Source organism: Takifugu flavidus, chromosome 8, assembly GCF_003711565.1.
Source record: "Takifugu flavidus isolate HTHZ2018 chromosome 8, ASM371156v2, whole genome shotgun sequence".
Lineage (NCBI taxonomy): Eukaryota > Metazoa > Chordata > Actinopteri > Tetraodontiformes > Tetraodontidae > Takifugu > Takifugu flavidus.
The window spans coordinates 13847781-13870318 of record NC_079527.1 but is presented as its reverse complement, the minus strand read 5'-3'; the positions used below and the strand labels follow the sequence as shown (position 1 = coordinate 13870318).

General features: G+C 49.3%; 3 protein-coding genes across 6 annotated transcripts; 1 reads left to right on the top strand and 2 right to left on the bottom strand.

Moving 5' to 3' along the window:
* Window positions 1–135: 135 nt before the first annotated feature.
* LOC130529937 (sodium-coupled neutral amino acid transporter 3-like) lies at window positions 136–8430 on the bottom strand. Of its 3 annotated transcripts, none has more exons than XM_057040670.1 (16): window positions 8395–8430; window positions 5733–5835; window positions 5573–5657; window positions 5368–5483; window positions 4156–4229; window positions 3996–4088; window positions 3809–3890; window positions 3644–3726; window positions 3427–3485; window positions 3218–3352; window positions 3048–3127; window positions 2509–2609; window positions 2301–2425; window positions 1300–1444; window positions 1114–1217; window positions 136–1026 (listed from the first exon to the last, which is right to left on the bottom strand). In XM_057040670.1, the coding sequence occupies exons 2-16, from the start codon at window positions 5771–5773 to the stop codon at window positions 922–924; spliced, it is 1428 nt and encodes a 475-aa protein (XP_056896650.1). In that variant the 5' UTR covers window positions 5774–5835; window positions 8395–8430; the 3' UTR covers window positions 136–921. The 3 variants fall into 3 exon arrangements, with proteins under 3 accessions (XP_056896650.1, XP_056896651.1, XP_056896649.1); XM_057040671.1 differs by lacking the exon at window positions 8395–8430 and adding an exon at window positions 8339–8361; XM_057040669.1 differs by lacking the exon at window positions 8395–8430 and adding an exon at window positions 7030–7238.
* Window positions 8431–9009: 579 nt separating this feature from the next.
* Window positions 9010–11841, bottom strand: apex2 (APEX nuclease (apurinic/apyrimidinic endonuclease) 2). The gene is made up of 6 exons (XM_057040653.1): window positions 11577–11841; window positions 11374–11457; window positions 11002–11182; window positions 10645–10788; window positions 10482–10551; window positions 9010–10225 (listed from the first exon to the last, which is right to left on the bottom strand). The coding sequence occupies exons 1-6, from the start codon at window positions 11689–11691 to the stop codon at window positions 9143–9145; spliced, it is 1677 nt and encodes a 558-aa protein (XP_056896633.1). The 5' UTR covers window positions 11692–11841; the 3' UTR covers window positions 9010–9142.
* A 131-nt stretch (window positions 11842–11972) lies between these two features.
* Window positions 11973–22304, top strand: zgc:162200 (uncharacterized protein LOC558638 homolog). 2 transcript variants are annotated; one of them, XM_057040608.1, is made up of 11 exons: window positions 11973–12176; window positions 13119–13437; window positions 14067–14279; window positions 14441–14593; window positions 14825–15104; window positions 15183–15334; window positions 15821–16660; window positions 17011–17190; window positions 17766–17917; window positions 19134–19494; window positions 20600–22304. In XM_057040608.1, exons 2-11 carry the CDS (start codon window positions 13186–13188, stop codon window positions 20603–20605), a joined length of 2589 nt encoding a protein of 862 aa, XP_056896588.1. In that variant the 5' UTR covers window positions 11973–12176; window positions 13119–13185; the 3' UTR covers window positions 20606–22304. The 2 variants fall into 2 exon arrangements, with proteins under 2 accessions (XP_056896588.1, XP_056896586.1); XM_057040606.1 differs by having other exon boundaries at window positions 14825–15334.
* Window positions 22305–22538: the final 234 nt, after the last annotated feature.

The window sequence follows — 22538 nt, the reverse complement described above, 5'->3', positions numbered from 1 at the left end:
ACGTGTTACTTCCATTTCAAGGTCGACGAGTTCTCTCTCTCTACGCAGACGACTCCTCGCTGTGGTGCACGTTTTTTTTTAAAAAAAGGCAAAGTCCAGAGTCTCTGTACAAATGAAGGACATATTTTATTGACAGACAGTTGTCAAATATAATTTAAAAATATACAGGAAAAACTCGGATGTTTAAAACAATCAGAGGGTTTAAAAACTATGACTGGACTTCATTATATACACATTTGAATTTCGGATAGACGCAATTCAAACTCGGGTGAGTTGCTACGGTTGGAAATCTTTGGTTGGCAGTGAGGTCCTGTGATTGTCGGCAACTGTCTCATCTTCATTGGTAGCAGCACAGAATTGCACTGGAATTCCTTGCATATGTATCAAAAATATAAAAGGTCACCTCGGAGTGGGTTTACGGACGATAACCTTTGCATTATTCATTCATCAGATGCTTCGGGGTTGTTTCAGTCCAAACGGTTCTATGGGGGTTTTATTTTAAACATGCCTTACTGGTGTGGTTAAGTCCTAGGAACAAAGAAGTGGCTCATGATATTAACAACTTTCTGGTGTAGAGCTGGGACTTGGCAGTGGCTGAGCTATTCCAGTCGTCCGCACAGCCACGCTCTAAAAATGGGCTCTGAGCTTGAGTCACGCTCTCGCTCAGTTCAGGGTTCTACCTCCACCCACCGTCACTCGGCGGCGCAGCAGAGGTTGTTTTCCATCAGAACACACTGGGTTCTGCCTTCTCCCCCCTCCTCGTTTTTTGGTTTTTTTTTTAATTCTTTTGCAGTTTCTCTGCACGTCCCTCGCCTCTTCGTGCAGCCGAGCTTTCAGCAGATCAGGGGTAGTGTGATAACGGCGGGGATCTTTGGTTGGTGCTCAGTGGGAAGCGTTTCCGGTCGGCTGGAGGGTTCTTTCTTAGTGTCCACCTCCGCTTCGGGCCTCCCCACTCACCCAGTCAATGATGATGAATGACAAACTCATGACCATGAAGATGAAGCCCACAGCAGCGAAGCATGTCGCCTGGAGGGGGGGGCAAAGTGACACAGATTAACCGACACGTTTTCTGCAGGAGTAAACAAATCCTCAGCTGGAGGAGCCGAGTAGTACCTGAATCTTTGGTCTGGACAGAAAGGGCTCCTGTTCAGAGGGAACGATTCGGATGTAGAAGATTCCAGGTAAGATGAAGATGAGGCTGGGGGCAGAGGTGGCTCCTGAAGAGGAAAAACACATTTGGAAATATAAAACCGCAGCGAAGCGTCCAAGCGCACCTGTTTTATTCTCCCGATGACCCACCGATGAGGCCGAAGATGTCTCGGATGGAGGGAACGAAGATGACCAGCAGATTGACCACAAAGATGAGAGAAACTGCGATGGCGATATGTATGACCCAGCGGAAAGGTTTGTCAGGGAAAAAGATCTGCAGCACGGCCCTGCGAATCTGCAGACAGAAGAAGCCAATGAATTATTAGCCTACGATGGATTTTACAATAACTTAATATTTAAAACTTAATATTTGCAGCATACGAAACACACGTGATGTGTGAAGCTTTTTTACGAGGTAATTACTGTGCCCAAACATCAATTTTTCCGAGGCAAATTTTAATCAGACGGAGCAAACACGACCCAGACTCCCCGTTCTGGAGCCCATTGCTCGCCTCTACCACTAGAGGGCGACATCGGCGCTGTTTATTGGAACAGACCGCGCCCTCCACGTCTACAAACCTCGAACCAGGCGTCCCACATCTGACCAAAGCCAACATTTTTTAGAACAAAATAATCTAGAAAAAAAGGATGTGTGGAGATCCCATTGAAACCTAATGACGACCGGATTCTGAATCATCTTCAATATCAGTGGGGGAATTCCGATTACAAACTTCTGCCAAATTTTTATGACCTTTAAAGTGCATTCCCTGCAAAGTCTAGACATGCTCCAGATGAAATGATGGAAGGATTTCTGGGCGGTAGTTTCCCAGGAAATAATTAGGACATCACTCAACTCAAAAGCCGTCTGTGGGGATGGGTGGGCCAGATCTGGGGGTGGGTGGGCCAGATCTGGGGGTGGGTGGGCCAGATCTGGGGGTGGGTGGATCAGATAATAGCAACAGTCACCCAGGAACCGCTGACACTCTCCAACCACGCAAGCTCTGGGGGTTATCAGGCACCAGAAAGATGCCAGAATACTAGCTGAGATTGGCCAGTAGTCATGGCTCCTCTGGCTACATGGAGGTCACTCCAGGATTGTGCAGCAGGTCACAAACACAAGGAAAACTGACCAATGACCAAGCTGAACTTACTGGGAAAAGAACCACGGGAACGGTGAGGGTGACGGCCACCAGCACGGCCAGACGCACGCAGAGGACGAGTTTGTCCAGGGGGTCCACTTTGCTGTAGGTGTGCAGCAGCTCTGACTCCACAGCGCCTGGAGAGGGAAGATGTTCATTGACCAGGAAAAATAAAGCTTCCATTCACCTGATCAGGACAAGCGTTTCGACAGGAAGTTACCGTAAAAGGTGAGGTAACCAAAAAGAGCCGTCAGCAGGTACATGACGAACATGGCCATGATGGAGATGTTGGCAACGTTCTGCATACGTTTCTTGGTAGCGCTGGTGGAAAACCCAAGCAGAGACAGTGTAAAAACACACATATACATAAATATAAAGAAGTAGAAGAAGAGAAGGAAGAGGGCTTAGAAGAACTAGCGGTACTTTGGGTAAAATGAGAAATTCTAAGAAATAGAATTTAAGGGAAAAAGAAGCAGAAGTTGAAGCAGAAACCTCACAACCTCAGGCGAGACACATTTCTACAAAGTTACATGTATTTCGTGTATTAGATAGAAAATAACTGAGTGCTTTCATCCATAACTTGCATCTTAAATCAATATACTAAAGAAAAAATACAATCTTTGACTCTGAGGCAGCGGAGAAAAGTTAATTAGCTCAAAAAGGAACCCAGTACCAGAATAAATGTACTCATTCACCTTCCATGTGGAGTCTGTGATGTATTTTTATGAGATATCAGCTATATTTGGATATGGGACTTACTCTCGGAGCTCGGTGTAGATGGGGAGGACCTCAGGATGGCAGACAAAAGCGAAGGCCAGGATGGGGATAGTGTACGCCGTCTAAAACACACCAGAGATCAGTGAGAACCCCCACACACACACCGAGGAACAAGGCAAGAGCCAAGAGAGAAGAGCAAAATCACAGCGAACCTGAGAGTTGACGGTGGCCATTTTGGCATCGCAGAAGTCGTCCGTACCGTTAACGTCATGGTGGATGTCATCAAACGTCATGTTGCCGTGCTCTTCGTTCAGTGGGCACGGGATGTTGAACTTCTTGTAGATCACCTGCAGGGGAGAAGAGCCGGCGTTTAACGGGTCAACAGCTCACTGAGGGGGTCGGCGTCTTCGCCAGAACTCACCGAAATCAGGAAAAACACCATGCAGGTGAGGGAGAAACCACTGGTGTAGCCCAGGTAACCTGTGGCCAGATGGGGGAAACATAATATGTCACATAGACTAAAACAAAAAAGATAATAAAAGAGGAAAAACAACATGAAGGTGAGGATTTAGATGAGAGAAAAGGTAGAATGAAAGACAAAATATGAGGACAGTTAAAAAAAAAAAGAGCAAACATACCAAGTTGTCTCATGAGTGCTAGAGGAAGGATGATGGAAGCACTAACAATGATGATTAAGTAGTTTCCATTCAAGAACCACTCTCTACGAGACATGTAGTCAGATGGAAAACATCAGAAAAAACAAAGCCTGCATCTTAAACAGCGGCGCCAGGACTCAAACTCACCCGGTGTTCTCGTGTTTACTGAGGAACGCTTGAATAACCAACGGCAGCTCCGACTTGACGATGAAAAGGTAGCTGGACATGGCTGCAGAGCAAAAGAGGTAATAAGAAATAGGGCCTCTTCCAGCCTGTCACGTCTTCAGATGAGACCAGATGCTAAGATCGCTAAGACCAGGAGGTGGATCGATACCTCCAATGTTGTGTACTGTGATGATGCAGGCGGCCAGCATCTTTCCAGGGTGACCGAAAGCCCGATTCCCGAGCTGCTCGTAAGCTCGGATGCCTGGAATCCCGAAGAGCTTCGATTACACGCGTGTGATCGGTTACATGTGAGAAATGTAGCGACTTACCCACGACGCCGGCGCTTCTCAGCAGGAGGTGAATAGAATATGCAGACAGGACGGCGATGAAGATCAAAAGGATCCTGAAACGCAAACATGTCACATCTTTGTTTATTCTACGGCGAATTCCAGGTTTCGCTAACGCACGCATGCGCCTTTAAAAAGGTGACTTTCAAAAAACAGACTTTGTTAGTGCTTTATTAAAAAAGACCTTAAAATGGGCGTCATTCTCCGCCTTGTCCTTTAGCCCCCACTTCCATCTGTCCCTCCCCTTTATCAGTCTCAAACCCGAGCTGTGGGAATGCGACCACGGCGTGCTAATAACCCAGGTGGTTCCAGCACGCCAGGAAACGTGCAGAGCAGCGTATCCATGCGCAATCACCTGCCCCTCACATGCGTGTGAGGGGGCTTAAAATATCGCAGCCATCACGCTGGGAGTGTGTTTTCCTGGCGTAGGGAGCAGTGGTGCTCATGGAAAATGAGCTTGTTAAGTCAATGAAGGTGATTTTTCCTCTATTTACTCGCTCACAAAAGCAGCACCAAGGGGAAAAAACAGCTAATGCTAAATTGTAAATATCAGGACAGTACTTTGGTTTTCTGACTGATTTCTTTTGTGCACCCCCCCCCCCCCCCAAAAGGTGGTCACAGTCTAAAATAAACAGAAATGAAGACACTTTCCAGCGAACTGCCCCCCCCCCCAGCCTCACAGCTCGAGACTGATCCAGGCAGGCGTGTCCTGGATCTGATGAGGCTATTTTTAACCCTTTCAATCTGATTTAGGCGAGCTGCATATGTTTGAGTTCCCACGTACCTACTGAAAGATCAGCTTTCACTCTCCACAGCTACAACGGACAGTATTACAGCTAAATTCACACAGGTAGCCCCCCCCCCCACACACACACACACACACACACCTGTCGCCATAAATATAACTATAAAATAACACATGGAGCCCTTAGTTTAAAAAAAACCCAAGTACTTCCTTGGAGAGTTCTGTGGAGGATTAAATACACTTTTCGTGATGTCTCAAACCATCTCGTAACCATCACAACTAATTGCCTTTCCCCAAAACCAGACCAGAAACATAATTGTAGCATGTCTCAACCCTGGAAATGACCTTTACAGATGCAACCAGCAGCAAAAATCCCCCAACAATGGCTGCGGAAAGCAAACAGAAAGGCCTAAATTAGATTACTCCGATTATGTGGATACAGCACTCACACAAAAAGGATGATGCCCGTGTTGGACATTGCAAAGGCCAATCCCAGGATGCCGCTGCCCATGATGGCGTTGCTGAGGTTGAAGACCGACATGCCGAATGAAGTCTTTCCTTCAAACTGCAAATAAAGGAAGGAGCTCTGGTGTTGTTGGCTCTAATTGGGCTAAATGAAACCAGCCAGCGGCATTTTCAGCCATGAGCACTCACATCTGTGAAGCGGACGTCCTTCTTGGCGCCGCCTTTATGGGGGAGAAACTCCTCCTGTTCGGCCAGACCCTCGACTCCATCGAAGCTAGGAGAGGAAACAGGTCGATGCTGGAACGGGACGAGTCGAAAGATCTGATAGATCCAGAGGCGTGAAACTCACCCGTCATCCACGGCGTGTCCATTCATCTTCTGAAGCTCCATTCTGCTTTCCAAGGTATCCAATTGAGAGACTTGATTTCAGGTATTCTTCGTCGGTTTATAGGCTGCGGGTACAGACACAACTCGTCACTCTCATTATCGCCCACATTTTTGGAATTCCAGGGGAACGTTTGTTGGCAGCAAACCTGGCCATAAAGGGCGGAAAAACCTGAATGTTCATTCTTCCTATATAAACTTTATTGGCAAACATGATCTCCACAACTACGACCTGTATTTCACCAACAGAAATCTACGTCAGGCTTCAAAAGCGGAGCCATATTTAGCGAGTCTTGGAGCCCGCAGGGCTGTCAGTCTTTTAAATGCCAAGGACAACATAAATGTGGCTTTTTATACATCTTCCCTCTCCAAATCTTTCACCGAAGATGAGGTTTAAAGCACATTCCTGTGGGAAACTCTACGCAGCCACAAGGCTTACGGTCCTGTGACAAGAAAGCTTTAAAATGTTGTCGGGGGACTTATGTTTCCCTAAGCCGCACAGGCCACGTAGAGCTGGCAAGGACTAACTCTGGGAACGAGCGTAGGTCTGCGCTCCTGCCACGAGGTCATGGGATACTCAGCTCCACACGAGTCAAACGGCCTCGGGATTTTCTCATGCGACCCCTGAAGACGTGCTGGCCTGCAAAGCCTCATTCCTTCTGAGTTTTACGCTCGACACAAAGGTTTTCTATTCCTACGCTCACCGATTGGGGCGCGTTGATGGACACAAATCCACGGACAACGTAAACAAAGGCTCCCAGTGTGAATGGTCACATTTCAGCTCAGCGCAGGGCAGGACGCTGTCCTGAGGTCAAACCTGGTTTCAGTCCTTTTTTAGCTCCATACCTGTTGACTTTTCCACACCCCTCTTCCAACAAATGCCACAAGCACACAGCCTGAATGCCTTGTTTCTCACTGCAATATAAGCTTTTTTAAAAAGCAGGGTTCTGCTCTTTAGATTCAGTTGGAAAGCTAAGAACCAGACAAACTTGGGAATTTGAAACCTGTATCTTGCATTGCCGAGCCATGAAGGCAGCCCAGGAGTTGTGCTTGTGCCTTTAGTTTTTAATTGGTCTACAAATAAAGTGCTGTAACCAGAAATAACTGTGCATTACACTCAATAATCAGGCTCAGAGAGCCACAAATTTAAGCATAAGTCCGAGTGTGCACATGGTTTTTGTCTGATGCAAGAGCAGCTCGCAATTGACAGTTAGCCCTGCCCTTTTCCTCCCCAATATCTAAAACAGAAGCCAGCAACTTACCCCAGAGCTCAAACAACAGCAGCCTTCTGCACTTCAAAACTAACCAGTTTGTGAGCAAGTTGACTAGAAGTTTATTTAAATTCCCCCGGTAGTGTTCATATAAATGGATTTGTTCTCAAGGAGTCTCTCCAAATCCCCTTGAAAGTGTGAGCAGACGGAGGGAAGAGGAGGAAGAGCGAGATTAGATAGTGGGAGGGGGTAAAGGAGGGATTGGAACCACCCATATTAACCCTTTCCTGAACGAGATGCAGGTAGGCCTGCAGAGAGAACGAAGCCTCTTACTGGGTGCTCTCACCTGGACGTGGCTTCTGGGAGACTGAACCCCCCACCCCCCACTCAATGGTGGTCCTGCTGTTCCTATTCATGACTACTGCTTATCATGTCTTTACCTGCTAGAATAGAACTGCGAGGACGGTGTCATGGGCGGAGTTACAGGGCAGGCGAGCCCTGACTGACAGTTTGCATCTAAATGAGAGTCACAGTGATGGTAATTAGCTTAGGAGATAAGTGCTTTTTTAAGGTTGCACACATGTGATAGTGCTTAGGAAGGGAAGTATCTCTCATGCCTGTGTGCTTTCAGGCCAAGAAAACCAAAACAAAGACTGACAAACATCACACAGCTTTATGTCAATTAGGGTCACCAAAGCCAGTTTCCGTTGACTGATAAAGGCGACATGAAAGGTCCCGCGTGCACACCCAAGTAACACCCAAGTCGGCTTTATCTGGCTGGGACAAAGGGTTTCCCCAGCAATGGCCATGCTGCAGAACTCAAAAATGACAAGTAGAAGGAGAATGAGAGCTGGTTTTGTGGAAGAGAAGGTCATCAAAGAGTGAGATGATCTGGTATTGAGTTGTTCTTCGGGAGAGATTCTGGACATACAGAGATGTATTTGTGGGGGCTGCACACAGACGGGACACTTATCAGTTTAAAAAAAGCAGTTTTCAAAAATCAAGTTGATGATTTTGCAGATGAGGAGGAACAACCCCCCCCCCCCCCAGCCCCCATAAAAACAGTTTTAAAACGCTGATGTTTGGGAATATAACAAAGCAACTCGCATATAAGATTAGCAACTTGATCGCTATCATGACACAATTCTGTGTTATTTTTAAACCAGAGTTACAGCTTGTGAAGCCAGGATGATCTCTCATTTCAGAGGTAATTTATTCCAGCTAGCTCCTGCCAGCGGCTCACAAAAAAAGCACAGAACTCAGAGAAGAGCAATAAAATCTTAAAGTCTTTAGCGCTCAAGTTAAGCACAATAAGAACGAGAAACAATAATGGAGCTGAGAGCCAGCACAGACAAAATACCTCTGAAGTGTCCTTCTGCATGTAGAAATGGAAAATCAAACAGCCGGTCTACTCACCCACTTAGTGACAGCCGGGGAGGGGGCGTCCTCAGTATGAGCGCAAGGAAGGCAGTTGGTTTGGGTCCAAAGGGGGAGTAGGGGGGCATCCTGCCATGTCACAGCCCAGGCCACTCCCCTTCCTGCAAGCTGACCAGGCCCCACATGGTCCTCAAGTGCTCCTCCAACATTTGACAATCTAATAATACCTTCGTGAATTCTGTCCGTACCCTGCAAGTAACTAAAGTAAATATATGTAAACGTAAATCATGCTTGCACCTCCCATGTGACTAAACTGCTGCTGGATACAAACGTATCCTCAAATTTCCCCCGTGTGTGTCAGCACATCACTGATTTCTCATGTTGCCCTCTAGTGGAAACACACAGATATCATGAAATCGGGGGTGCAGTGGCCCCAAGGCAGGAAAGGTTTGGGGGCTGACTCCAGGCTCGGGGGGGGCTTCTACTTTGCATAGTGACAGGAGCCTGTGGCAGCTTTCTCTGGGTAAAAACACTAATGCCCTCAGCTATGAATGAACTGTGTCCTCACCCTGTGGTTAATATTTTTAGCTTTATAATTACTTATTCGTACTATTTTATGTATTTTCAGAACCAGAAAAAGCCAAACGCAGGGTTAAAAAACAAAACAAAACCACAAAATCTTTATTATCTCAAGAAAACAAATAAACATTAAAAAATTGAAGACATTTCGACACCCTAGATGATGGTTTTGGGTCAGGAAAAACAGGTCCAAGCATTAAAGCAAACATCATTTTCCTTTGTCAACCCACTCAAAGAAATTGCACCGTGCGTCGGGGTTGGAGACGTGTCCCTGAGGACGAGCACACACGAAAAACTGTCTACCCATGTTCGGCCCCTCTTTTTTCACCGTCCGCAGCGCGCACGGCTCCCCGTGGACCTTGCAGGACGGCGGTGGGGGTGGGCCGTGAAGCACCGACTTCCAAAACACCGACGACGAGCTCTTCTTTGCGGCTTGTGGCGTCGGTGTGCGCTGTTCATTCTCCTCAGTGCTGCTGCAGGGCTGAGAACCATTACAGCGCAGCTCCGCCTCTCCACCAGCTGTGGCAGAAACATCAGCTGTCCGGGAGATTTGCGATGGTGCGACAGCATCCGGTTTTTGCCTGTTTTCACGCTGCCCGACAGGTGTGTCACCCGAGACAATGACATTTGTGACTTTGGGTTTGAAAAAGGACAGCAGGCTCCCCTGTGGGTTTGAGGCAGTCTTTACACTCTTGGTCTTTTTCCCTTTGGGGAGGGCTGAATCTGACTTCAATAACCTTTTCTGACCAGTTTTGTCTGCAACGGGGCTTAAATTTTCCCTCTTTTCCTCCTCCTCTTGAGATCCAGGTAATGTTTCACTCTGCTCAGGAAGACTGGATTTCTGGTCCGTTCTGACGAAGAAGTGGGAGAGCTTCTGCTGCTTGCCCGCGAACTCTGGGAGGTAGCGGGTGCAGAGGGGCGGGGGCTTAGTGGAGGGCAGGAGAGAGCAGCTCAACTGCCCCCACACAGGACAGTGGTCTGACCCCTCCACCTCGGGCATTATATCTGCCGCCACAAACTGCTCCTTGGCCAGGTGGCGATCTGCAAATATGTAGTCGATGCGCGTGCCGTAGTTGGTCTGTCGCGCGCCGGTGAGCGTGGACCAGCACGTGAAAGCGTTGGCGCGAGTTGGGTGGAAATAGCGAAAGGTATCTACGAACTTCCCACCGGAGCCGGGAAGGGTTGAAATTACCTCGGAAAACTCAGCTGCTTCCACAGCTTCCTCTTCCTGTCCGACACCATGCAGGAAAACATTCAGCCATTTCCTTCCAGGGTTTTCATCAAAGTCATCCTGAGGATTTAAATAAACAAAATAGAGCTTCAGCACTTTTGACTGGAAGCTTTAACAAACTGTAATACTTCATTTGCTACTCAACATAACTTAACATGTAAAATGACTGTAGTTAATTTTTGACCTGCAGCATTAACGCCACCTTGATGCTAAACTAATAAGCTCCATTGTTGCCAAACACACAAAACAACTCTCTATTGATAGAGCTAATCAGATATCCCTTAATAAAACACAAACTATGACACTATTTACTGACTTTATCACTGGGGTCGCAGTGGTCGATTCGCTGGTGAGATGTATTTATATCTCCTAGAACAATCACATGGCTGAAAAATAAATGCAATAATATTTTAAATATCAGATGGCAAAGCTGCAAACAAATAGATTTTCTGTGCGTTGGAGGCTGTACAAACTCCCACCTTCCATCCTTCAGTATAGCCTCAGCTCGACGTTGAAGCAGCTGGTAGAAGTGTAACTTGAACTGCTTTCGCTCTGGTTTTTCAGGGTCAGCCCGAGGACAGTAAACATTAATTACAGTAAGAGCTTCCTCTTTGTCTTGACAGCTAGAGATGGTAAACAATGGAAAAAGACACACACTGAATTCTCACTTTGTGTTCTTAATTGAGGTTTCAACAAACTGGTTTGAAATATGTAAAAGTTTAAAAATGTTGCAGACAGCGAGGAATCACCACTTATGCTACAGATTTCTATAATAATGGAAGCACAGGTCGAAAGAACAAATCAATCAAACAGCATGAAGGAAATCCTTCACTCACTTGACTTTGTGCTGTGTGATAACCGCTCGCCCCTCATTGTCCAACATTTGCAGCTCGTCCCTGCTGAACTCAGCTTGGTTACCATAGCATCCAACGGCTCCTTCATGGGTGGTGAGCAGACCTGTGAGACCTTCCTCAGCAGCAAATGGAGTGGCTGCATCTTTACAGTAGGTGGCAACTCCTGCACATAGAGACACGTCCATTACTGTTTGGATTTGTCCTCAATTTAACATCCACACTACATTTAAGATAACGCAATGCACCGAGAATACATTTATTCATTCTCGTTTTGTCAAAGTAATCTGCAAAAGGAATCAAAATTTTGACGTCATTCAAAGCCACAAAAAGTACTTTAGCTCCATAATGTCAAACCTGAATAACCGCTGCGTCCTCGACTATAGCTGAAATAGGAGTTGTATCCGTCTACAATGGCAGTTTGTGCATCGAGTAAGTCTCCTGTGAGGAAAAGAGTTGAGATTAAACCTTTATGTCATTAATAACAGGCTTATTGTGGCTGCAGCAACACCAAGTTGCACCACAGCTCTAACTACTATCCTGCTAAGCGAATCACTTACTTGTCACTTTTGTCTCTTGAACACAAATAATATCTGCGTCCAGGGAATCCAGAGCCTTTTTAATGCCACCTCTGAACGTCCGTATGCCATTTATGTTCCAAGTAACTACTCTCATTATTTAGGATGGCGTTTGTTAGCGACACAAGCATGCTTATTCAAAGGTTCTTTTTTTTCATAACCGGAAGTACAAAGGAAGTGACCAACGTTCGAGCGGAAGTGCTTTGTCTTACTAAAAATTAGGCTTTTAATTGACATGTATTGACTGTTTAGGGAATACGTGCGATATTTTGGTTGTTGGATGTGCATTCTTAGGAACAGGGAATATTTCTGAACCACCGAGATCGGTAGAACAAATAATTCTTATTTGCGTAGTTGCAGTGAACGATGTGCCCACTAGGGGGTGCGGTCGCGCCTTTCCGTTTTCGGCGCGCATTACAGTCGACGTCGTGGAGAACCGGTGAGGAAGGGAGGCGTTGGTGCTGTAACCTCTACTGGTACCCAGAGAGCGTCTACAGAGCTCGGATAACACCTCCGCCGCCGCTGTCACGTATAAGAATCTTTAACCAGCGTGACCAACCCCAGCTTTGAAGAAACAAACCGGTAAGGTGCGCACCGGGTTTAGCTAACCGTCGCTATTAGCGTTGCTAATTAGCTCTTTGATACATTTGACGTTTCCACAGGCTGAGTCAGATAATCGGTGCATGTTCTGCCGGTCCGTTCATATGTAACTACATATATAAGACACCAGCAGTAGATCACCTGGGCTTTAAACGCCGCTGTTCTATTAGCATCCTAATACCGCTGCTTTACGCATCAGGCTAAACCTACTCTTGCTAGCTGTCCTCTGCCGGCCATGTCCTCTTCCCACTCGGTTGTCGTCAGAGTTCATCCATGCCAGAATATTTTGAGTGTTCCATAGAACTAGCATCTTTTAAACGTGGAATATGTTCACGTTCACGGTTCGACCCCCGGCACCGGTTCAGATCGCGCCATCAGCAGCTGGGATGTGATGTGGGGACGGACGGTTTTAGGTTTGCCTCCTTTAGCCTCGGCCAAGAGGGACAGCTGCTGCTTCCATCTTCGGTCAAACAGGACACAAGCAGCTGGAGAGACTCTGCCCCACCCCAAATAATGAGTCGACAGAGTAGCGAGACTATAACCTTGATAATAAACTGTATTTTCCCTTGTGCGTAACGGACGGAGCCAGACCAACTGCGCCATCCTGTTAAATGGGACCTTTTATTACAATCCGGACGAGTTCCCACGTCAAACAAGAGATCGGACTTTTGTGAGCACGTCTACAGATCTGGCCTAAACTGCATGTTTTATCCATTTAGCTTCCAAATTGCATTCAGTGGCCTTAATACTTGATAGTGGTGGGATTGTTCTCCCATTCCACCAGTTCTGGTGGTAATCTGGCCGGCAGCTCATTTGGTGTCGTAATGTGATTTATGAAATGCTTTGCTGGTTTCCCAGGCCCTCTTCTGAGTACTTTATATAATATAAATCTTTCTGCTCCTGTTTTTCCTTTGTGCTTTGAAGTAATGAGAGAGGAGGTGTAAAGAAGCCCCAGTAGAACATTGACAACCATTTGGGAGGCCGGGCAAGGATGCTGGAGGCAGATGCCGACCCAGCAGGTCAAGCAGAGGAGGGAGAGGAGGAGGTAGAGATGGAGGGCCAAGATTTGAAGGCTGCGGTGATGCGGCTGACGCTGGAGCTTCAGGAAGCTACGGAGGAGAAGCTACAGGCAGCCCGCTACGGCCTGGTGGTGCTGGAGGAAAGTGCTGCGCTCAAAATGAAGCACAGGCAGCTGGAAGAGGAACACGAATCCCTCAAAGAGGAACTACAGCGGCTCAAAGAGGTTTGAACAGCAGTAGTGTCGACAGTAAAGGCTCAGCCGCTGTGGAGCAAAGTCCACTCGGTCTGATCCGACTAATATTCTCCTGAAGGTTGAATTTTCCTGTGTTTACAGCTTAGATAGACGAGCGTCGCACAATTTGATTTCATGGTACTCTCTTTAAAGACGGATGCCGCTTGGCATCATGACGGCGAACCTGAATAACATGAAGTTAAATTAAAGATTAGACCCATATGTCACATGAGAGGTTATTATGTAATACAGGCCGTTTAACAGTTGTATTGAAATAGTCATATGTTTTTAATCACCCTCATTCCTGTAAGGATGCAGGGGTACAGAACTTTTGCTTTCTTTCTTAATTAATCTGTATAAGCCTGATTTGTCGGTAGTTGAGCTACCTAAGCTTTACCGACCCGGTGTAAATAAGCAGCCTTATGTAACTGCACACAGATGTTCAGTTGAGCGTGTTTGGCAGCGTATTCATTTAACACCTGGATGGTTAATTCCATCATCGTTGGTGCATAATGACCTGGTGTTAACAAGCTGTTAAAGCAGAAAACATTCAGCGTTATCATGTATATGCAGCTGTCGGCGTGGCCTTGACCTCACCCCTCTTTAAAACCCGTCCGCAGGCATTTGCAGATTCTGTGAGCAGCCAGAAACGCGCAGCCGCTGACGGAGAATGCCGGGAGGAGTGCTTGCTGCAGGAGACTGCTTCCAAGGAGGCTGCCATGGCAACGCGCATCGAGGAAGTCCAGGCCGAGCTGAAGCAAGCGCGGCTCGCTCTGAGCAACGCTCGTGCAGAAATCGATAGACTTGGCGTGTTCTCCACCCAGTTAAAGAAGGTATCAGATGTCACTGATGGCGACTACTTCCTGCTCTCCTCTGTTGCTGCTCCCCGTAATATCGCCCCAGCCCGAATGCTCAGAAAACGTTATTTGCCCCATAATTCCCAAGGTCAGATTAACGTCATATTGAAACGGTAATTGTGAACTCTTTCCTTCAGGAGTGTGAATGTCTGGAGGCAGAAAAGGGCCACATGAGGGATGAGATGAAGGAATATAAAGTACGTGAACTGCGGCTGTTGCAGGACAACGCTGAGCTGGAAGACGAGAACATTTCGCTACAGAAACAAGTGTCTGTGCTGAAGGAAAACCAGGTCAGTCGGCACTTAAAGGAGCCAGCAAATATCACCTCTTTTATGTAGAACCTGTAAACGTCCTTCATATCTGTTCAAATGTAGCTGCTCAGTAGAAGAGGGAGACTCCATTTTCACGTTAGGCGTCCTCCTATTTATCTCTAGCTTGAAAAGTCCAATGGTAAATTCTCTGAAGTGATAAAGTAAAGCTTAGTTTGAGCTGAGAAAGGCTGTGCTCTTTATGCCAATCAGGTTGAGTTTGAAGGGATAAAGCTGGAGCTGACGCAGAAGAACGAGGAGCAGGAGGAGCTGCGAGGCCAGCTGGACGAGGCCGCCAGGCTGAGGGAGATTGCAGAGAAGCAGCTGGATGAAGCTCTGGAAGCCTTGAAAGATGAGAGGGAGCAGAAGAACAGCCTGCGAAGAGAACTCTCTGCCTTGACCCTCAACCCATTTGAGTCCGTCGGAAATCTGGAGCTTCACTTGGACCAGCTGGACGACAGCCAGGAGGAGGGCCGGGAGGGCGAGAGGGAAGGTGAGGGCGAGGACCAGGACAGTGGCATTAATAATGGTCCCGGGTCAGCTCCCAGCTCTGCTCACCCTCCTCATTTAGGGGGATCTAAATATAACGGCCTCGTCCACCGGTACTCCACTCCACGCAACAGCGACGTGTTCCTCCGCGCTCCAGCTTCTGGGCTGGTGTCGGACCTGCTGAGCGAGCTGCAGTTTTCAGACAGCCAGAAACTGAAGCAACAGCTTCTGCAGGTAACTCCAACCCTCAGCACCCACGGGACACTCACTCCTACGTTAGAAACCACCGACCTGGTGGCCACCAACTCTAACTTTGATTGGCGGGATTGTTGCTTTGAACGTGGAGGCCATTTTAGAAAATGTAAGCTTCTGAAACGCACCATCACAGAGGAATATATTATTCATGGGACACAAATGGAGGGGGTGGGGGATTGGGTTGCCAAGCTGCTCCTCACCAGATGTTGGGGCAGTAAAACAGAGTAGTTGCCTCAACTGTGCATTAAAAATGCATTAAATTTAAAAGCAGAGGGGGGAGAAATTCACATAATTATTGGCTGCCGGGGATTAAAGACGTTAAGTAGTTAACCCTTCTCTAAGGAAGAGGAGCTGCTAGAGGGGGGGCTTTCAGGGGTGCAGGGCCTTGCTCAAGGGCCCACGGCGGCGGTGGTCTCCGTCCTTTTACCAGAATTCCGATTCACTTTGATTATGTGCGTTTTCCAGACGGAACGTGAGAAGACCAACCTGGTGGATAAGGTGGAGGAGTTGCAGATGCAGCTCGTGATGTCCAAACAAGCCCTCAGCCAGCAGGAGGACAGAGTCGGCTCCCTCACCCAACAGCTGGAGGCTGCGAAGAGCGGCCAGCAGGACGCAGAGGACAACGGCGAGCCGAGGTCGGAGGACGCCATGTTTGAGTACGAGGTGGACACCAAGAGCAAGGAGGTGTTGGAGGCGCGCATGCGGTCCGCCAGTGAGGAGCTGCTGAAGCTGAGAGACGAACTCACCCAGGCCGGAGCTCGGTACAACACCCTGGAGCAGCGGTACAAGCAGGAGAAGGACCGGTGGAGGGCGGAGGCCCAGGACCTGGCCGACAAGATCCGCCAGTGCATCAAGTCCAGTAAGCAGGACCAGGAACGCATCGGCGAGCTGGAGAAGGAAATCGGAGTCACGCGCAAAGTGGCCAGTGATTCCGAAGGGCACTTGAGCGTCGCCCAGGAGGAGCTGCTGGCCTTCTCCGAGGAGCTGTCCATCCTCTACCACCACATCTGCGTGTGCAACAACCTGACCCCCAAACGGGTCACGCTGGACTACTACCGCGACGGCGCCAGGGCGAGCACGCGGAAGGCGCACGTGTTTCCCCAGCACCTGTCTCAGAGGAAGCCGCGCGCCGACGACGTCTTTGCCTCCAAGGCCTCCGTGCTGCAGTTCATGGGAGAGATGGACACCGCGGGGACCGGCAGTGACTCCCCCACCTGCCCCGGGTCCCCCATCCTGGACTTCAGGGACCCTTCAAACGTCCGCAATTTGGTGGCTGTGATCCGCTGCCAGATCAAACACCTGCGAGTAAGGCTGCTTTTTCTCATACACCACTCGTAACTGTAACACTGGGAAAAGATGCTGCACAGTCTTTAGAACCTTTACGGCTGAGTTTAAGACGCAGCTCAGACAAATGCTGGAGTGTGTGTGTGTGTGTGTGTGTGTGTGTGGTGTGTGTGTGTGTGTTTCAATCCACACATGAACTAATCTTTCTTCACGTGTGTTTGGGTTGGAAAGGATGGGATTAGCAGCAGAGCTTCTCACAAACGGTCTTTTATTGCGTTTCAGGGGGTTGAATCGGGCCGCGATTCATGATTTATGAAGCAAACGTTGACTGTTGTTCATAATAATGAAAACACACAACTGTGGCGTTTCAGGTGGCCGTAGACCTCTGCCGTCAGAGAGGCGCCGTGCCGTACTCGGGCTTGAGCAGCAGCGAAGAGTCGGAGCGGGACGCCGAGAGCCTCCTGGAGGAGGTCCTGAAGCTCAAGTCGCTTCTCAGCACCAAACGAGAGCAGATCGCCACCCTTAGGACTGTGCTCAAGGCAAACAAGCAGGTAGGTGACGTCACAGTCGGTCCTCTTGGGCCCCGTAAAGTCCTCAACGTAATGAGCAGAAACACCTGAACAGACCAGTAAAACCTGGATTATAACCTGGATCATAACCTGGATCATAACCTGGATCATAACCTGGATCATAACCTGGATCATAACCTGGATAAGGCAGATTTTTCTGTGTGGACGTAGAAAGTTCAATAGACTTTTGCTCCACAGATTTTAGTAATAACAAGCTTTCCCTTTTAACGGAGCATAATGTTACGTAAGCAGTTCGTTATCTCCGTCTAGACGTCCCCGTGGTCGTGCACCTCCGGGACGGTGCCGTTTTGAACCCTGCTGCCCCTCCCTCCTCGTTTCCCTCCCTAAGTAGCGCGTGACCTCCGTCCTTTAGCTGTCTCCCTTCCTCTCACGTGCAGGTAATCTGTTCCTCTGATGCCATCGGGGCACTCACCTGTAGCACACTCTCCTCCAACTGCAGTGACCACAATCACAATGCACATGCGCGGTTGTTTATAAAGCAGTTATTAATGTTATATTACCGTATGTGCTACATGTGTGTTTCTGCTCCTACCTAGACTGCTGAACTGGCTCTGTCTAATCTGAAAACCAAGTATGAGACGGAGAAGAGCATGGTGTCGGAGACCATGATGAAACTGCGGAACGAGCTGAAAGCCCTGAAGGAAGACGCCGCCACCTTCTCCTCCCTCCGTGTCATGTTTGCCAGCCGGTAAGGGTTCACCCTCCTCTGTGCCCTGAATAATCTAATTTAGCGTTAGAACGCCACATTTCTGCAGCCGCAGGACCCAAAACAAACCCAGATCTGCTTTTACTGCATATCTGAAGGTTTTAAAATGACCTCCGAGTCTTCGTGACGCAGCCGGTCACAGATATTTACAGATATTAGATGTTGCTGGTGTAAAGTGAGGTGGACTACTGACTAAAATAGGAGATTGTGCTTTATTAGACCACCGAATAATGTCTAAAAAACCAACAACTGGTTGAGCAAAAAATAGAATCATTCTCCAGGACTGAGCTTTTATTATAATTACACCATCTACAAAAGTAGATAACAAAGAATAATTGTTTTGTTGCACTTTACTGCCCCCAGATTAATACTCCTGGTCTGATCCTGAACCCTGAACCAGCTCTGGGAGCCTGGTATTTGCCCCAGTGGTATTCCTGTGGGGTAATGGTGCTCTTGTTGTGGTGCAGCCTTTGCTGCCGCTGCTGTAATAAGCTTACCGTGCTTATTACGCCCTGCGGACAAGCCAATGGTTCTCATGGAGCTCATGGAGCTTACGAACCACATGTTCAGCCCTGTGCCAGCAGGAGAGACGATGGCAGATTTGTCCCATCGAGCCAGTGAGTTGGGGGGGGGGGCAGAGGCAGGTTCCACTGGTTAGAAGCTGCTGTCAACAATGAAAACCTCAACAATTTACTCACTAATCAGGAGTGTGAAGTCATTATCTAGTAAAGGAGAGAGTTATAATGATTTATTGGCAGAGAAGCCTCGGCGGATCACCTGTACAGACAGTTATGAGCTTTTAATTATACCAAAGAAGGATTGCAGCATAAACCTGTGGCCGAGGACTGCGATTGTCTCTCCGCACCGCCCCCGTGTGGTCCGGCGCCGCAACTGCACCCTTACGCAACGTTCAGGGCGTTTCGCGCACAGAGAACTTGAATAAAACTCTTATCCTGATTATAAATAATGCAAAGCTGCATGCGTGCACCCTAAGAGTTGGTGGGAAAATCCATTATTTATAAATAAGGCTAAAAGCGACCAGTTAGTGGCGGCATGTTGCATGCGTGTGTGAAATGGTGGTAATTTAACAATCATTAAACGTGCTTTTTTAACACCGGCTGTGTCTTTATTCACACGTGTTGCTGTGTGTTTGCGCTCTAACTCCCTTTTGTGCATGTGTGTGCACGTTGCATCTCAGGTGTGACCAGTACGTCACCCAGCTGGATGAGATGCAGAGGCAGCTGGCGGCGGCCGAGGACGAGAAGAAGACGCTGAACTCGCTGCTGCGCATGGCCATCCAGCAGAAGCTGGCCCTCACGCAGCGCTTGGAAGACCTGGAGGCCCCCGCCTCGCCTCACAGCTTAAACAGCAGCCCCCGCCGCTCCCGGGCCAAAGAGCTGGCCACCAAGTCGGGCCGGGCCCCGCGGAGCCCCCGAAACAGCCCCGCGCGCCCCCCGATGAGAAGCAGCCCGCGCGCTAGCCCGGTTCTAGGCAGCAGCGCTCCCGCCATGGCCACCCACCACCTGCGGAGTCTAACGCGGAGCCTCCACACCAGCCCCGTAAGAACGCCTCTCTCTCTCTGCCCCGACAGCCCCGCGCAGGCCAGGACCCGCCCCCGCCCCCGCGGGGGGGGGGGTCTCGCTCGCGACGCCACCTTCATTAGAAGCCGCAGCGTCAGCGACGTCTCCAGCTCGGGTTGCTCCCCGTCCCGTAAGGGCTCCGCCAGCTCGGTAGGCAGCGAGCACACGGTCCAGGCGAGGACGTCGAGGAAGGATCAGTCGGGCCGCCGGGCGTCGGTGCCCACGCGTCAGGACACCTTCGTCACGTCCCGGGTCGCCCCCGCGCCCCCGTTCTCCGCCTCCATAGAGCGCCTAGCCTCTTCTTTGTGCGCATACGCTAACGCGTCCGACGCGTGGCGCGAGGCCGGAGCGAAGCCCGAGCCTAAAAACGCCGACGCGTCCGTGCGGAGGAAGCAGCCGGGCCACAGACACGGTCCGGTCCAGCCCGACGCCGCCTCGCCCCCCCTCAGACCGCCCGCCCCCGCTCAGAGCGCCGCGGGCAGGAGCAGGCTGAGCGGGGCCTGCAGGGAGGCCCGGCACAGGTCGGCGGCGTCCGCGAGCAGGTTCGGCGAGGAGGCGCAGGGCGCCGGTAAGAGCTGCCGGCCCCAGGGGACCCCGGCCCGGGCCCGCAGCTCGCACTCCAAACCCCCCCGCAGGCGCTGAAACGGGCGTTCCTCGTTTTTCTACCGTTCAGTTTAAACCCCGAAGCGACTGAAACTGTTGGAAATGAGCAGATTTCAAAACGGCGACCAGCACATCAGAAATGAGCATTTCTAAAGTTACCATAGATATATTTTTATTTTATTTTTAAATAGACTTTTTTCCTCCTCGAGAGCAGCCCGTGCACGTGCACGTGCACGTTCACCTGCTGCCGTGTGACGGTTCACTCACATTTAACAGAAACGGCTACTAAAACGCAGCGTTTGTCCCCGAGGAATCGTCCCGTCCCGTCCCGTTGGGGGGGGGGACGGGTCCGTGAGGCGCTTCCATAACATCCCATCATAACCGTACTCGTCACATCACCTGTTGTTCTGATCCACTGATGACATTTCTCACTGTGTTCATGCGACTAAAGTGTGTTTCTGTTCTGTCCCGCCCTGTGTAGCGCTGAGACGCTCCCTCCATTACTCCAACCCCCCTGTTCTCCATCAGGACCCGTCCTGTCGTCCCACCTCCTCTCCTGACCCGAGACATCCTGTCCATCCCAGACGCGACGCTACATTCCCCCCCCCCCTCCGCCGCAGGTGGATCAGAAACCTCTCATCCAGCTGGTGGTTTTTCCTGCTCGGGGCGGAGAAACCTGCATGCAGACGGATGAAGAGATGAATGAGTGACCCGGTCGCGAGTGTTCCGTTCCCGGTGGATCCGACCCTGCCAGTGTTTCCTCCCGATCATGTGACTCTTTGGCGTGCAGTATTTCGCAATCATGGCCGACACATCTTTACGCTCTTGCCTTCTGCCCCGGCGTCCCGCTGGGGCCCGTCTGGTGTCTTCTTTCCCCTCCTTCGCTCTGAGCAGCACAGGACAGAACTGTAACGACACACGTTTGGGGGTTTTTAAAAAGGAAAACGGCTCCGTTCCGCCCTGATTTTAGCTTCGCGCAGCAGCAGCGAGCTAGCTGCTGGCGTAACAAGTGACACATCTGCCCTTATTTGCTTTCTTTTTTTTTTTTTTTCGAGCTCTGCTTACGCAGCCGACGCCGTCAGGCCTGCACTCGCCCTGGTGGTCACAGAAAAACAGGGTTGCTGCTCCAAACCTGAGCTGTTCCGCTCGCCGGAGACGCGTTTTTAGCCAGCTGCATTTTTATTCCGGATGGAAATTGATCAGCCATAACTCCACCTCAGGGCAGACGAGGAAATTAGTCCCACATTTAATCTCATTTAGCAAACTATGCAGCCCATGTCAGGACAGTGCCTGTTTGTCCTCTTTAGCCACTCTGTTTGCTCTGAGATGATTTTTGGCACCGTGGCGAGCGTCTCATCGACCCTGAGGTTAGCTGACGCTGTTTTACATCAGTAGATCACATGGCTTGGTTTGCAGAAGCTAACGCTAACACCTTAGACTGAGCACGGCCCCAGGGAGCTTTTCCTTTTCTAACACTCACATCCACCACGTCCTGCCCCCACAGCACGCACGTAGTTATCAAGGTTAGCCACAGCTAAGCTAGTGCTGTGATAGTGTTTTAGATTTGTTGTTATAATGCTAACACGCTGCTTTTACAGGTTATAATGGAGTCATGTTGACAAGTGTTACACTGTAAAAACCTGCGTATTTCAGCGTAAAAACCCACTTTATGACTCTGGGGCTGCTCATTAAGGTCCCACCTGCAGATTAGGTTCTTATCAAATTGACCTGCTGAGACCGGTCGGCTGAAGCTGCTGTTTGGGGAACGTCCTGCTGATGGGGTCCTTTGGTTCGTGTGTCTTTCTGGTGCCTTTTTCTTCCGTTTCAGTCCACAACACAGTTCCCCTTCTACTCTGTACGGTTTATGAAGTCTTGACGAAGCAGTTTTAGCACTGAAAAAGCGCCGTCTCACGATGCTGAAGACGTTTCTCCACTTTTTAAAGCGACCGTTGCAAAAGTGGAGACGCTTCGACGTCCTGGGACGTTTGCTGGACCCTTGTAAATGGATTTACCTGCAGAACTCTGTGCAGGTGTGATTTAATTTAAAACTGCTGTATAATAATGATGACACCTATTTATGTGGTTTGCATTTCCGTGTAAATTGCTCCCGACGTGCACACGCCCTGTATGTTTTCTTTTACCTGTGAGCCACCGATGATGAAGAATTAAAAAAAAAAAACCTGTCACTGATGGTTGGTTCTGGTTTTTTGCTGTTCAAACACGACAAAACCAATTTGATTCAGGTGGGTAAGAGTGAAACCTGAGTATCGGCGGGAGTGACCTGGACCCAGTGGCTCCAGTCCGACCGACGTCATGGTCCGTAATGGTTCCACCCGGTAAACACACACGGAAACCAAACATCACTCTGGACGCTTTCATAATCGGCATGACGTCATCCTCGGGTTTTACAAAGGCCCAAA